This window comes from Typopeltis vanoorti, chromosome 14, assembly GCF_054136105.1.
Source record: "Typopeltis vanoorti isolate ZY-2024b chromosome 14, IOZ_Tvanoo_1.0, whole genome shotgun sequence".
Taxonomy (NCBI): Eukaryota; Metazoa; Arthropoda; class Arachnida; order Uropygi; family Thelyphonidae; genus Typopeltis; species Typopeltis vanoorti.
The window spans coordinates 36,186,617-36,203,444 of NC_143562.1; the positions used below are offsets into that span (position 1 = coordinate 36,186,617).

At 34.7% G+C, this 16,828-nt stretch overlaps 1 protein-coding gene across 4 annotated transcripts in view; it reads right to left on the reverse strand.

Annotated features, from left to right (window-relative positions):
• LOC150099367 (U3 small nucleolar RNA-associated protein 14 homolog A) overlaps window positions 1–16,525 on the reverse strand; it is a 247,894-nt gene extending 231,369 nt beyond the window's left edge. The window contains exons 1-2 of one of the 4 annotated variants that reach the window (XM_090403927.1): window positions 16,469–16,525; window positions 11,989–12,062 (exon numbers count right to left, since the gene is read on the reverse strand). In XM_090403927.1, coding sequence (XP_090260053.1) covers window positions 11,989–12,017 — 29 coding nt within the window. In that variant the 5' untranslated portion in view covers window positions 12,018–12,062; window positions 16,469–16,525. The other 3 variants (XM_090403929.1, XM_090403926.1, XM_090403928.1) reach the window with 3 other exon arrangements.
• Window positions 16,526–16,828: the final 303 nt, after the last annotated feature.

Consider the following 16,828-nt stretch of genomic DNA (forward strand, 5'->3'; position numbering starts at 1 on the left):
AAGCATTGATTAAAGTTTTCTTTTAATTAATATTTAGTATACGTTGTAATTTCCTGATTTCCTGAAATAATTTAATAGTCACCAGTACTGCTTAAAACTGCATTTTGGATTAAAGAGTTGCATTTTTTTTTTTTTATACAATATGAAGTATAGCCAGTAAAAGTAGGGGAAGGGTTAAAACTTTAGCTAACTGCTTGGATAATTCAAAAAGGAGAGATTCGATAGCATCTACTATGGGGGGTTGGAGAGGTTAGGTTTATTAATTTTGGGTAATCTGCATATCTGGGAAAGTGGAGTAAAAGGCATGAGTTTTTTTTATTTATTTTAGTTATTTTTTTTTTTACAGTTAATGGATCAATGTAAAGGATTCTGAGCTCTCCACCACCATGCCATTTTGTCATTTATGCTGATTACTTTGCTTGGAAGAGCATCACATACAAACAAGGCACAATCATGAGCTCCCTCCTCTCTCTCCACCTGTAGTCCATTTTTACAAGAGACCTTTTGAAAAACATGCTTTTGATACAACCATTCTTAAATCATCACTGGATCTTAGCCAAATAGATGGTTTAAGAATGGCAATATCAAGAGCATGTTTTCCACCACTGATAATGTGTTCTCCATTAGCCATGACGACTCAGGCACAGACATTCCTCCTCCAGCTCAACAGGCAGCACCCAAAGGAACTAGTTCACTAAAGAAAAAAAAAATAACCATATTTCTAGACACTTTTATCATACATCTTCCTTATACTTTCTCAGTTTACAAAAAAACTATCCATAGAGGAAGATACATTACCAAACTTTCAGACCATTCCCCTCAAACAAAAAGAATCTTTTGATAAAAAAGTTATCAATCTCTGTTATAACTATACTCTCCTAACAGCTGAACTTATCTTTTTATTTGTCATATCATCTTATAGCATAGAGATATTACCATTCATTATATTCAGAGCACATCATTATATATGATGTGCTCTGATGTGATATATAACGATTACATCATTATATATCAAGGCACATCAGAAAAAACAACCTCTTTACCATTTTCAAACCACATGTTGTGAAACTGGCTGTACTTATCCACTCTCATAAAGCCCTCTCACTTCCAGATATCTACAAAGTTCCCTATTCTTGGAGTTCCAGTTTGTCCACAATATATGTTGCATTATGGACAAACTGAAAGATCTGCCAATATCTATCTCGAACCTACGAAATATATCTGTTGTAACAATTATGGTCAGTCAGTCAAGTCTATCAAATCAGCAGCAGATCTAAAAACTGACCCCAAACATATATGGTTGTATGAAACTTCCAGAATATCGAAACACACTAATTCTTAGCCCTATAACCCAAAAGTCAAGGTTGCCTACAAGCATTACTTAGGACTTGAGGTTTTCAGTCAAATTTCTTCCACTTATTATGTGTGTGTTACAATTCTTATATTGTATTCATGATAGTGTCTCAGGAGAGAGATGAAATACGGAAATTATTAAACCTCTGTATAATTAATCCTGGTGCTATTGTCATTCCATTAAACTATAATGGCAGATAGAAGAAGGAGAGGTGATATGGTTGAGACTTTTAAACTGTTGAGAGGCAGTTACAGAGTAGACATTGGGGAGTTCTTTCGCTTGGTGGAACCGCGGGAGGGGCGATGACATGGGGCCATCCCTGGAAGTTACGAAAGGAAGCTGTGAGCAACAGGGTGAGGAGTGGTTTCTTTGCATGGAAGGTGGTTGAATCATGGAATGCATTGCCTGAGAGAGTGGTAAGAGCAAGAATGGTCAATGAGTTCAAGGAGTGGTATGATAGACTTTGTGTTTCCTAAGAAGGACCTCCCACAATGAGTATTGACTCCATGGAGGCCTGAATAATAAAAAGAATAATAATAATGAGGGGTGCTTAAGGATCAAAGCTAAACTGAGAGGAGACCTCCACATAGCCTTCAAAGGAATGAGAAGAACCAACCAGGGCTTCTGACCTAATGTCCAATCCTCACCTTCTCGTAATGCACCCTGTTAGGTATCTACCTGGATACTGAACAGACGAGGATGGGCTAGCAATTTGAGATTTAGCCGACCAAATTGTATTCTTGCTGGCTTAAATCAAAATTTCAAATGATGGTACAACATGACAGAATTTCATGCCGCCTGGAGCGTCACCCGGTTAAACAGCAAAAAGTCAGCTACTGGAACAAATTCTAAAACTTACTCCAACTCAACATCACCAGAGTTCAAGTTCGGTACTATCAACATAAGAAGCCTGAATGGCAAAGAAATGGAGGTAGCTCAGGAATTAGATAAGTACCAGATCGACATAATAGGGGTGACTGAAACAGAAAAGACAAACTGGTGAGATCTTTCTGAGCAATAAATAAAAAATGTTATATTCAGGCAATGACAATCAAGGAAAAGAAGGAGTAGCCATAGTATTCAACACAAAATACAAGACTAATCTTCTTGAATGGCAGGCAGTCTCAAGTAGAGTAATGTGGGCAAATTTCAGAATGTGGAATTGGACAATGAGACTTATTTGTGCCTATGGTCTCACAGAAGGTTCTACTAAGGTAGAAGTGGAGGAATTTTTTGATGCTTTACAGAAAGCAACTGACACAATGAAAAAGGAAAAGTTGGTCCTTGTTTGGGATCTAAATAGCAGAGTAGGAAATGATTGTAAGACATACAAAAATATTTTCGGAAAATTTGGAGAAAAGAGCAAAGCTAATAATAATTGCAAATATCTGTTGGATTTCTGCTCAGGACATGGACTGGTTATTACTAAAACCATGTTCCAACATAAAAATGTGCACAAATTCACATGGAGAGAAGAGGCAAGGAATAAGAAAAGTCTCATTGACTATGTTATTGTTGATAGTGATGTTTTCTCCTTGGTGCAGGACACCAGAGTGTACAGAGGATTTGAAATTGGAAGTGATTACTATTTGGTCTTGAGCAGGATAAAATTGAATTTCATATTGAAAAGAATAACATGTAAGAAAGTTTTAAAGCGAATAAAAGTTGAGCAGCTCTCAGATGTGAACTGTAGACTAAAATACACAAAGATTATTGAAGAAAAAATGAAAGAGTTTGAGAAGAACAGGAATGAAACCTTAGAGATTCAGTGGCAAACTCTGAAGAAAACATTGATTGATTCAGGTAGAGAGGCATGTGGTGAGGTTGTCTGCAAGGATAAAAAAAATCAGAACTCCCTGGTGGACACAGGAAGTTAAAGAGGCAGCGAAGGAAAAGAAGAAATTATATCAAAATTTCCTGTCAAATAAGTCAGCTTGTGCTCTTAGAGAATACAGAGGCAAATGCAAGAATGCTAAACACTGTGTAAAAGTACCTAAACAAAAGTCATGGGAGGACTTTGGCAAGAATATAGAAACTAAATATCAAGAAGGTGGCAAAATAATCTGGAGGTTGTTGAAGAAGCTTAGGAATGGAGGAAAGAGTGCTGTAAAAGGAGTTAGAGATGATAAAGGTGACATGAAAACGGGAGAAAAAGATATCCTTAAAGTATGGAGTAATTACTTTGAAAATCTGCTAAATGAAACAAGCAGTGATGACAGCACAGTGGTAAAAAACACTGACCAGGCATGCAGTCAGGAATACATATCCATACTTGAAGTAGAAAAAGCCATCAAAGGCTTGAAATGTTGAAAGGCAGCAGGAGTAGATGATATTCGACCAGAAATGCTGAAGTATGGTAGTATAAGAGTCTTACAGTGGCTGCACTGCATAGTTCAGAAAGCCTGGACAGAGGGACGAATTCCCGATGATTGGAGTAGAGCTCTAATAGTACCCATATATAAAAAGGGAAATAAAACTGAATGTAAGAATTACAGAGGTATTTTCCTACTGAGTGTTCCTGGCAAGATCTATGCAATTATACTTGAGAAACGGTTGAGAAGAATTGTGGAAGAACAAGCAGGATTCAGGCCAAATAGAGGCTGTCAGGATCAGATCTTCACTTTATTTTATTTAATACGACAAATAGTCGAGAAAGCATGGGAATATAACAAAGATCTGTATTTAAGTTTTGTCGATTTGGAAAAGGCATATGACATGGTGCCAAGAGAGAAGCTATTCAATATGCTACAGTTATATGGTGTCAATGGGAATTATATCAAGCAATATTTAGTCTTTATTTGAGTTGTAAGTCAGCAGTTAGAATTGAAAGAAGTACAGGAGGATGGTTTAATGTTAAATCTGGTGTGAGACAAGGATGTACATTATCCCCTCTGTTATTCATTATCTTTATGGATCACATTATGAAGGAAAGTGGTATTAAACATGATATCAAAATTGGAGATGTTAATGTCAGCTCTTTGCTTTATGCAGATGATGTTATACTTCTAAATAAATCCGTTACAAGTCTGCAAGATTCTCTGACTAAATTGAATAGCTGTTGTAATAGATATGGTATGAAGGTCAGCAATTAAAAGACAAAGACAATGAAAATAGGCAGAATCATTGAAAATGTCAAATGTGTTGTGAATGGAGAACCTGTGGAACAAGTGAAACATTTCAGCTACTTAGGCATGCTTTTTACTGAAGATGGTAAATTAAATATAGAAATAGACAACAGATTCAGCAAAGATGGTATGGTACAATGTCAACTGAATAAATTCATATGGAATAAGAGAGAAATTAGTCGGAACACTAAATTAGCCGTATACAGGAGTGTTCAAACCAGTTTTAACTTATGGATCTGAAAGCTGGGTTAGAAGTAAAACACTTGACCAAAGACTAGAGACCGCAGATATGAGAGTCCTGAGAAAGATTATAGATGTGAACAGATGGCATCAATGGCAATATCATATTAAAAACGAGGGTATTAGGAAAGAACTTAACATTGTCAACATCCAGGAACGCGTTAGCAGAGCTAGTCTTAGGTGGTATGGTCACTTAAACAGAATGGACGAAGAAAGATTAGCAAAACAAGTGTTCTCTGCCAGGTTGGCAGCAAAACCACCCAGAGGAAGACCAATATATAGGTGGATTGATACGGTACAAAGTGCCTTAGACCAGCGCTTCCCAAACTGTGGGCCGCGGCCCCTTTGGGGGCCGTAGGTTTTGTTGAGGGGGACCGTGAAATAATGAAAACAAATTTAAAATGTTTGAAGACTAAGTAGATTTTTTTTTATTTTAAAAGAAACGTATTTAACTTTTATTATTTATTATTATTATTTTTATTTTTTATATTTTAATGGAAAAATTCACACATTGGTGTTGGTTCACAAACTTTGCTTCCTGCGTATTTCAGCGCTTAATGAATATTAGTAAATATTGCTTATTCATATGTTTCATTTCAAAGCAGTGGTTAATTGTATTTAGTTCGAATGCTCTCCAGGGAAGCTCCAAATCTTCCTGTCCCTTTCATCACGCGTTCGTGTTCGTAATCAGGGACTGTTGATATTGACTTTATATACATATCAAAACTCGTTTTATATTATCACTGTCATCCGAGCTAGTTTTCTGTTACCAATAAAAGTTTCGCATATACTTCACACATGAAAAAAAGCTTAAACAAGTTCATGTGGGGAGATAGTAACTCGCTTGCAGTGGTAAACAACACCTCTCCCTAACAGCCACTATACTGAAGAGGCAATAAAAACAAGTACTTTTACTATGCCAGTGAATAACTTATGAGGAGTCTGTGTAATATATTTCTCAACAAATAGTGCCATTAGAGACAACTGGGATAAAAACACACTAATTAATGAATCACATGTCCCCTCATACAGAAACTATGCTGTAAAGACTGAAACAAAACCATATGTTGCATGGACAAACACAGTATCTAACTAAAAACTATTGCTATTAATTAGATGTGTGTGAGTTCGATTTCCCAAGGCAGCAATAAAATTCTACCGAACGTGTTAAAATTCGTAAAAGTGTTAAAACTAAGTAATGTATATATATATATAATGAATGTTATGGCAGTTTCACATATGGAATTCGGTTGAAGAGAGTTAGCATTTCAACTCAATTGTCAGTTATCTTTCGGTTGCGCGATCTTTTGTTAATACTGCACCAATCATATGCACGTTTTAATAACCTGCCTTTGCTGTCTGTTTCGCTTTAGGCTTAATTACCATAAAGGGAGAAAAGTCACAAAAGAGAAAAATGTTCCTGGTCCGGGGATTTCCTTATTCAGGTAATATTCACTAATTTCATGTTATCAGTCTGTGGTGTGCCAGTATCAGTAAGTGAAATGATATTATTTGATCTATTCTATGTTAAAGCATTTAACCATGAGATGGATAAGTGGCTGATAAAAAATACAAAAAAAATTCCCGCGAACAATCAGAAGAAGCAGAAACAGACTCAAAAAAAAAAAAAAAAGGACAGCATTTCATATTTTACCAGAACAGCCCGCATTGTCTTCAGAATCAAACGGTAAGAGGCAAAAAATGTAATATATGCATTTGATTTTTGCAATATTCACTGTGTATGTTTTGTATTGAATATAAATACAATAAATATTATAATAATATATCTCTCTATTACGATTTTTTTTTCGAGGGGGGCCGTGAAATATTTTAATTTTTGCTAAGGGGGCCCTGACATCCAGAAGTTTGGGAAGCACTGCCTTAGACAATAGAAATATAAGATCTGATAGGGTTGGAGTCTTGACAAGTAACAGACTGATTTGGAGGAAAATTGTAGATAGGAAGTTAGTAATGATGTAATTTTTTTCATGTAGTACTATCATATCCTGTACACCCCTTGAGGGTATATGGCAGGAATTTGATGATGAACTTACCATCTTCACTAAAAACCCCACCAAAGTAGCTGAAATGGTTTACTTGTTCTATATGTTCTCCATTCACAATGCAGTTGATATTTTCAATCTTTCTGCCTATTTTCATTGTCATTGTCTTTTTAATGCTGACCTTCATACCATAATCTATTACAATATTTATTCAATTTAGTCAGGAAATCTTGCAGACTTGTAGAAGATTTCTTTAGAAGTATAACATCATCCGCATAAAGCAAAGAGATGAGATTAAAACCTCCAATTCTGAAATCAGGTTTAATACCACTTTCCTTCAAATTGTGATCCATATAGATAATGTACATCCTTGTGTGACACCACATTTAACATTAAACCACCTTCCTGTACTTTTGACTTACAACTCAAATAAGGACTAAGTATTGCTTGATATAATGCCCCATTAACATCATATAACTGTAGCATTTTGAATAGCTTCTCTCTTGGCACCTTGTCATATGCCTTTTCCAAATCGAAAAAACTTAAATTCAGATCATTGTTATATTCCCATGATTTCTCAACTATCTGTCATAAAGTGAAAATCTGATCCCGACAGACTCTATTTGGCCTGAATACAGCCTGTTCTTCGCCAAGCTTTTCTTCCACAATCCTTCTCAACCGTTTCTCAAGTATACTTGCATATATCTTACCAGGAACACTCAATAGTGAAATGCCTCTGTAATCACATTCAGTTTTATTTCTCTTTTTATATATGGGTACTATGAGAGCTCTACTCCAATCATCTGGAATTCGTCCCTCTGTCCAGGCTTTCTGAACTATGCAGTGCAGTCACTGTAAGACTTTTATACCTCCATACTTAGCATTTCTGGTCGAATAACATCTACTACTGATGTCTTTCCACATTTCAGGCTTTTAATGGTTTTTTCTACTTCAGGAATGGATATGTATTCCTGACTGCATGCCTGGTCAGTGTTTTTTACCACTGTGCTGTCATCACTGCTTGTTTCATTTAGCAGTTTTTCAAAGTAATTACTCCATACTTCAGGGATATCTTTTTCTCCTGTTTTCATGTCACCTTTATCATCTCTAATTCCTTTTACAGCACTCTTTCCTCCATTTCTAAGCTTCTTCAACAACTTTCAGAATATCTTACCACCTTCTTGATATTTATTTTCTATGTTCTTTCCAAAGTCCTCTCATGACTTTTGTTTAGCCAGTTTTACACAGTGTTTAGATTTATTACATTGGTCTCTATATTCTCTTTCCAGTAACTTTTGATATGCTTTCTTCTATTCCTTCACTGCCTCTTTAGCTTTCTGTGTCCATCATGGAGTTCTGATTTTTCTATCCTTGCAGACATCACCACTACGTGCCTCTCTGGCCGAGTCAATATTTTCTTCAGGGCTTGCCATTGAATTTCCAAGGTTTGGTTCCTGTTCTCAAAATCTTTCATTTTTTTCTTGAATAATATTTGTTCTGATCAATAGTAAATGAATTATATTTAAATTTTACAAATTAACCCTCACAAAATGGATAAATGGTTAAAAAAATTTTCTCCAAAGAAACTGCGAATTGAAGATAATTATGATAGTACTTCTATATCAGACGAAGAACAAGAAAAGATAGGATTGATTCTTCTCTTCAAACAAGTTCGTTATCAGTCAAATTAAGTGATAAAAACATTAATCTGAAACTTAACAAAACCTTTCCCAAGAGAGTTCGAAATTATCAAGAAGACTACTTGAAATGGTGATTTACATCAACGATAGTCAACAATGAACCTCTTCCTACATGTGTATTGTGTCATGAGACGCTATGTAATGGAAGTATGAAACCATCATTATTAGTAAGACCCTTAAAAACTAAACATCCTGAACATGAACACAAATCTTTACAATTCTTTGAACGATGTTTGAAGATGTAATTCTCAATCCAACAACTTAAAAAAATTCACTAAATTAACAATAAATATTTGGAGGCATCTCTTGAGGTTGCATTCTTAATTGCAAAAGACCAAAAGCCACACACCATTGGGGAAACACTTGTACTCCCAACTGCCATAAAAATGGTAGAAATAATCCATCGAAAGAATATACAGATAAACTAAAATGTATTCCCTTATCAGCAAATACTATTGGTACACATATAGAAGTCATTGCAGATAATCTAAAGAGGCAACGTATCGCAGTATCAGAAGCCATCAAACCAGAATTTCAAGAAATTATGAAAGAAATGCAAGGCCATTGTTCACATTAAATATTGTAATAAAGTGTATAAGCTGTTAATAATAAAAATAATGTGTAAAAATATCTAGCGTTTTTAATTATTATATGATGATACAAGCCTCTTTATAATACTTATTACAATAGATTTTTGCTCAATCAATTGGGGGGTACGCGTTATTTATTTCTTCTGTCTTGGGGTACGCGATAAAAAAAGTTTGGATACCACTGTCTTAAGTACTTTTACTGTATCAATCCACCTATATCTTGGTCTTCCTCTGGGTCTTTTTTTCTGCCAACCTGGCAGAGAACACTTGTTTTGCTAATCTTTCCTTTTCCATTCTGCTTAAGTGATCATATCACCTGAGATTAGCTCTGCTAATGCATTCCTTGATGCTGACAATATCAAGTTCTTGCCTAATATCCTCATTTTTAATATGATATTGCCATTGATGCCATCTATTCATGCCTTTAATCTTTCTCAGAACTGTTATATATGCAGTCTCTAGTCTTTTGTCAAGTGTTTTATTTCTAACCCAGCTCTCAGATCCATAAGTTAAAATTGGTTTGAACACTGTCTTGTTTACAGTTAATTTCTCTCATATTCCATATAAATTTATTCAGTTGACTTCCCACCATACCAACTTTGTTGATTATGTTGTCTATTTCCATATTTAACTTACCATCAAGGGGTGCTTAAGGGTCAAAGCTGTATAACTGAGAGGAGACCTCCACATAGCCTTTAAAGGAATGCGGAGAACTGACCAGGGCTTCTGACCTAATGTCCAATCCTCACCTTCTCGTGGTGCACCCTGTTGGGTATCTACTTGGATACCGAACGAACGAGGATGGGCTGGCAATTTGGGATTTAGGCCAACCAAATTGTATGCTTATTGGTTAAACCAAAATAAAAAATGATGGTACGACATGACAAAATTTCATGCCAGCTGGGACGTCGCCGAGTTAAACAAGCCCCCCCCCCCCCCGTTGTTTTCGCCAGGTAACCAGGGCGAACAGTGAAAAGTCAACTACTGGAACAAATCTGAAAACAAAAAACCCCAACTCAACATCACCAGAGTTAACGATTGGTACTATCAACATAAGTTACTGCATGTTTATGATTTGTCATTCCATTTTTGGTTTACATAATAATTATTCTTCAGAACCTCCAAGGAATCACATGACTCATCATGGGAGACCCATTTGTACCTTAGACATAATACCATTCCTTTAAACCTGTTCACCATCTGCACTTTCACACCACCATATAAGAGATTTACTCCCTAGTTTTAAAAAACATGACAGCTTTGCCACGGACGATTGTGTGTGCAAAGTCGCCCAATGTGGCAAATTTAAGTTTACAGGATCTTTATAATGTTTTTGTCTATATTAGATATATCTTTAATTGATGAAAGATAGTAATAATCTTTATCTTTAATTAATTACTTAATTTTTTTCCTATTAATATAAAACTTTTTTGACGTACCCCCCACGTATCGACTCGCGTACCCCATGGGGTACGCGTACCACACTTTGGAGACAGAAATATAAAACCTGATGATATTGGAGTCTTGACAGGTAACAGAATGATTTGGAGGAAAATTGTAGATAGGAAGTTAGTAATGATGTAAATTTTTCATGTAATACTATCATATCCTGTACACCCCTTGATGGTATATATATATATATCAGGAATTTGATGATGATGATAATATGACCTTGAACCAGCACTTAAGCCTAAATACATGTTAATGAATATATTGATCGCTAATGTGAGGCTTCTAATAGCCACATTTCATCATCACTGCTGCCATAATAATCTAACATCGGCCAGAGCTGTCAGATCTGCTTTGTACAGGATGGTGTTTTCGTAATGGTGAAACATCAAAAAAAAAAAAAAAACATTAAATAGGAGTTTTTAAAAAATGTTTTTAAAAACTTCTTAGTTTTAATATGAAACAAATCATTACAGATTACATCATGGTAATGATTTCAATTAGTAATGAAAAATTAACATTTAGGTTGGAGATAGTTATGAATTTCATCATCCAGTGTAAGATTACTTCCACCTTGCTCAGTGACAGTCAAATAGCTTGAAATGCTTAGTCATTAATCATTAGGTCAACAATCTTTCAAGAGGTGTCAGGGAGCCATTAAAAACATAATATAACAGGGCTTTTCTAAAACTTTTGATTCACAATGTTATGATATTAAAAATTAAAATTGTACTGTCCTATACTAGAAGTGAAACAAAAAAAAGAAACATTTTTTAAAACATATTTAGATAATGCATTCATTTTTTAATATAAGTACTAACTCTAGCAGCATATGAAAGAAAAATTAATTCTTGTAGAAAGGCTTAGACGTTGGTTAAACATGCTTATTAAATAACTTAAAGAATTTACAATGTACAAAGGATATAAATTAAATTAAACTATAATCTATATTTCCAATATTTCGGCAACGTCACGTTGCCATCTTCACAGGAACTTAAAATAAAGACACATGCACTACACACAGTAAATGAGGACGAAGCAGGAAGCTATTGTTTCTCCTAAAAGTCCTGATGGTGCCCCCAAGCGGGCTATGTAGGTATTCTTGGCTGTTGGGATGAAGGTCTTCTGATGCAAGTCTCCCAAATTTGGGGCAGTCTCATGCAACCGAATTTGTTGAGGTTTGGCACGTTTCTTAGGGCTGAGGCTGATTCCAATAGCCTTTCAAACTTGAATTTACTACGGTGTATTACTGTGACTTTCTTCCACCGTATTCTGTGGCATGTATCCAGAGCATGGTCTGCAAGACCAGAGTGGCTGTACTGGTGTACCTGCTTCGTCCTCATTTACTGTGTGTAGTGCCTGATGCACGTGTCTTTATTTTAAATTCCTGTGAAGATGGCAACGTGACGTTGCCGAAATATTGGAAATATAGATTAGAGTTTAATTTAATTTATATCCTTTGTACGTTGTAAATTCCTTAAGTTATTTAATAAGAAAGAAAAATTAAGACTTAAATTAATCACTTACATGTCTGCAAACAAATGATCACTAGCCATCTTTATCTTTAATATACTATCTCTCTCTCTATGAAGGTGCAATACCTAAATTACAAGATATCATTAATGGAAATTATTAACAAGTAAGGCAATTACTGCAGACAATCAAAAAAAGGTACATTCAACAGCATTCCTGTATAATGATACCATTCGTGTTCATGACAACTGAACAGAGACATTTTTTGATATATATATATAAATACTGCAGACTAAATTGCATGATCAAATTAATAGAAAAGCTTAGATGTTGGTTATTCATAATAGCACTTCACAGTATAAACAACACCAAGAGATGAAAAAATATAATTAATTTAATGAACTTACAGGTACCCCACTGTTGGTTCCAGAGCCTTGCCAGATTAACATTTTGCTCTTAGCAACAAAGGTCATGTAATAATAATTCATCAGTACACTCTTATCTACTAATTATGCCTCTCCCTACCACCATGGAGTATTAGAAACTTACAATATTGAATGTAAATTAAATGATACAGTGCAAGTGGATATGGACTTATGCTTGACACCACCACCACTACGAATTAGCTCTTGCTTAAAAAACCTAGCTACAGTTAAATATATGAAAAATAAGCTATGAATCACCCAATATCAAAAGATCGCCATCACATGCAGATGAAAGAAAAATTAAGACATAAATAAATAGATGGTGATTCAGCTAGCACCATCTGTGGCAGGCAGTCACTGGAATTTTTAAGTGAGCTTTCATAATCTTTTCCAGACTAAAGGAGGTGCCAGACTATACATTGCCAGAAAATCTATGGTGTATATGTACTAATATTTTGTTGGTTTTCTACTCAGCATCATTTAGTTTGTTTTCCATTACAACTGAATTGTTTCTACAATGAATTAGTTGAGCTATGTGCTTTTCACAATTGTAATTTGTGCTCTGAAGATGCTGGGTAAAAAAATTAGCAAAACATTAGTAAGTTCAATAAGTTAATTATATATTTTACATCTCTTGGTGTTGTTTATACTGTAAAGTGGTATTATGAATTTGTTTTGCCTAATTTGGCCATAACAATAAGCAAACTTAAATTATAAATTTTAATAGCACTCCTAAATGACAAATTTCATTAAATTCCAAGAAAGAAATTATTAACATCGTTATGAATCATTTTGACAAAAAAAAAAAAAAAAAAAAAAAAAAAAAAAATGCAAATTATATGCTGTCTTGAAACCTTGGCATAGTTTAATGCTGAAAATCACTGCCTCATATATACATTCAACTTAACAATCTCTTATGACTTTATATAATTATAATTTGAAATTGTATTATATCAGACATAAATTTCCAATTGTGGATAATTCTGTTATTTTTGAAGAATGTTGTGGTGTGTGACAAGTTTGCTATTCAAAGAATTCTACTGAGTAATAGTAATTATGCCAAAAGTTACTGCATGTTTATGATTTGTCATCCCATTTTTGGTTTACATAATAATTATTCTTCAGAACCTCCAAGGAATCACATGACTCATCATCAGAGACCCATTTGTACCTTAGACATAATACCATTCCTTTAAACCTGTTCACCATCTGCACTTTCACACTACCATATAAGACAAGAGACATTCCATGGTCCAACCACCTTCAATGAAACCACTTCTCACCACTTACTTCCTTTCACAACTTCTCTGCAGTGTCAATTCTGTATATAACTCTTAACAGTTTAAATGCCTCAATCACATCACCCCTTTATCTTCTACTCACCAAACTTTGCAGTTTTCATGCCTTCAGTCTATACTCATAACCAACTGTGTACAGCCCTGATATTATTTTTGTCATCCATCCCCTAAAATTGAAATTTCTATTCACCATCACCCCCAAGATCCCTTGCTACCACCTCAACTTCCCCCAGTATAGTTTCATCAATGGAGTATGCACCCACCCACTAATGGATCCCAAATTTCAAGACCACACAGTGTAGTTTCATTAAGCTGATATCCCCCATTCATCTGCCTACCTATTTTTTTTTATATATTTTATATATTTTTTAATATATTTTATTTATTTATTTTATTTTTATTTTTTGAGTGGCAAATAAGGTTTTGAATAATTTGTCAAGTCTGGAATATTATTATTATATGGGTATCCCCATGGAGTCCAAAGCCCCATCATGGACGACCCAATCTATCTTACCTCTTGAACCCATTAACAGACAAAGCACTCACTCTGGCAACCCATTCCACTCATTCACAACTTTCCAAGCAAAAAATCTAGTCCTCACACCTCTACTAACCACACCTTTATTCAACTTCTGGGATGATTCCTTGTTCTGGTTCCTCAAGCCAAGTGCTTAAACATTTTCCCTGCATCTATCCTATAAAACCTTTTAAGCAAATTAAGTGTTTTCATCATATCCTCTCTTTTTCTCCTATCAACCAACTTCTGCAATCCATACACCTCAATCTATCCTCATAGGGAACATTCCACAGGCCACTTACCTCTGAATCCTCTCCACTGCTTCCTCGTCCCGAAGAAACCTATCTGAGAAGTGATTACTTTCTTTTTGCTTCAATGATAACATTCATCTGTTCTAGATGGTAGATGACTTTTAGCATGCAGTGAAACACCATGCACTGCTTGTTGGAGGCATGAAGTGGCCATTGCGATGTTTCACTTTGTCTTTGGTTTCTGTCCACTCCTTCACATATACGCTGGGGGGGGGGGGGGGGGAATGGCCTTTCTGTGCTCTCATCCCCAAGAAAACCAGGGGACCAGACTTGAGAACAGTAGTCCAGATGTAGATGTATCAAGGCTGAAGAATAACTTGTATTATCTCTACTTGTTAATGTCTTGTTCAATAGCCAAGTAATCTTATGGACTACCTTAGCAATATATCCTCTAAACTTTAACTCTGACTACCACCACCTCTAATTCTCTAGCTTCATCTATTTCCTGGGGTACAGTGCCATCAATGTGATACACAACTTGTAATCTATTTATCCCAAAATGCATTTCTCTTAACTTTATATTTCTCCACATTAAACTGACACCAATAATCTTTTGTCCATAGTGACAGCCTATTTAAATCATTCAACAAGCTCTCCACATCACTCTAATTCACTATTACCCGACCTAATTTTGCATCAGAAAACACTGAATATCATTTATGTACAAATTAAACGGCAATGGTCCAAGCTCTGAACCTTGTGGCCCACTACTAGTCACTTGTTTTTGCCTTGATTCTGTCTCTCCATATACCACTTTTTGATATCTGTCCAGCAGCCACCCTCTTATCCACATAACCAGTGTTATATAAATCCCCATTTGTTCTAATTTGCATAACACAGTTCCATGTGGTATTCTGTCAAATACCTTTGCAAAAATCAGCAGAATCATCACATAGCCATTTCTTTTATCCAACTCAAATGTTATTCTATTATAAAAAGCTAGTAAATTCAAAAGTTATGATCGACACTTCACAAAAGAGGTCCCTTATGCAGTATCATAATCTTTCTGACCAATTTTTCCAGTGTTTTTCCCTGAGATACTTGATTATTCTATAATTTGCTACTGCAGTCTTAGAACATCTCTTATGTAAGGGTATAATTCTGCACTCTTTCCATTCTCTTGGAACTCTACCAGAGCTGACTTAAATTAAATAGTTTGGTCAGAGGCATTGCCAGGTCCCTTGTACATTCCTGCAAAAGATACCAAAGGTTATAATCTCATAAGCTTCTGGTAAATTTTTAAACTTTTTAGTTTCAGTTCTCTCTGGCTGTTAACAATCATTGATTGGAATGTTCGTATTAACAGTTTACATTGTAATTTCCCAGATACCACAGCAACGCGAAACCCAAGAAACATAGACTTCTCAACGCGTGTACCTGTTGAAAATACACAGTGCAGACCACGTGCACCACAATGCGGATGCCAATATTAATTTGACATCCACATTGCGATATAACCTAGGACGGATAAGTTTTTTGAAAAACTTAACCGCGTGAGCCATTATATATATATATATATATAAAAAACAATAATAAGCTTCTTCTTACTTACAACAGTATTAAAACAATAACACCGGAATTTGTGAAACTAACAAACTGTCGCGCCACTGTACAAGATTCAGTCCAATATTTACATTTTTATCAAAGAAAAATTATCGAATTTAGTCCCCAAAGGGAAAAGTACTATGACTATTCACAACTACAAAACTTAATACTAAAATGGAAAAAAGTCATCAGATACTTGAAATGAAGAAAGGCAGTAGATGATATCCAATAAGAAATGATGAAATGTGAAAATTTAAAAAATAATAATAATTCCCAGCGGATATATGCAGAATTCTTGCCAAATTCTATATGATAGCAAAAGAAAGCCATTAAAAAAAAAATTTAAAAATAAATAAATAATAATAAATAAATAAATAATCGGCTACCCATTTTATAAAACGGTAAATAAAACTAATGTGACAATTAGAGAGGAATCACCCTTATGAGATTTAATGTGCTTGAAGAAAAAAAAAATGCTAAGAAAAACTGTGGGAGAGAAACTTGCAAACCAGGCCAACTTTATGGTCGTACCAAATAATGCTTGTCAGAATCACATTTTTACTATAAGACAAATACCAGAGAAATCATGAGACTATAACAAGGATTTATACTTAAGTGGTAAAAGGAATATCAATAGAAAAGATGTTTAAGACACTACAAGTATAACACATTGTGCAGAGCAATACATATATTATTATTATTATTATTATTATTATTATTATTATTATTATTATTATTATTATTATTATTATTATTATTATTATTATTATTATTATTATTTTAACGGTGTCTCCATGG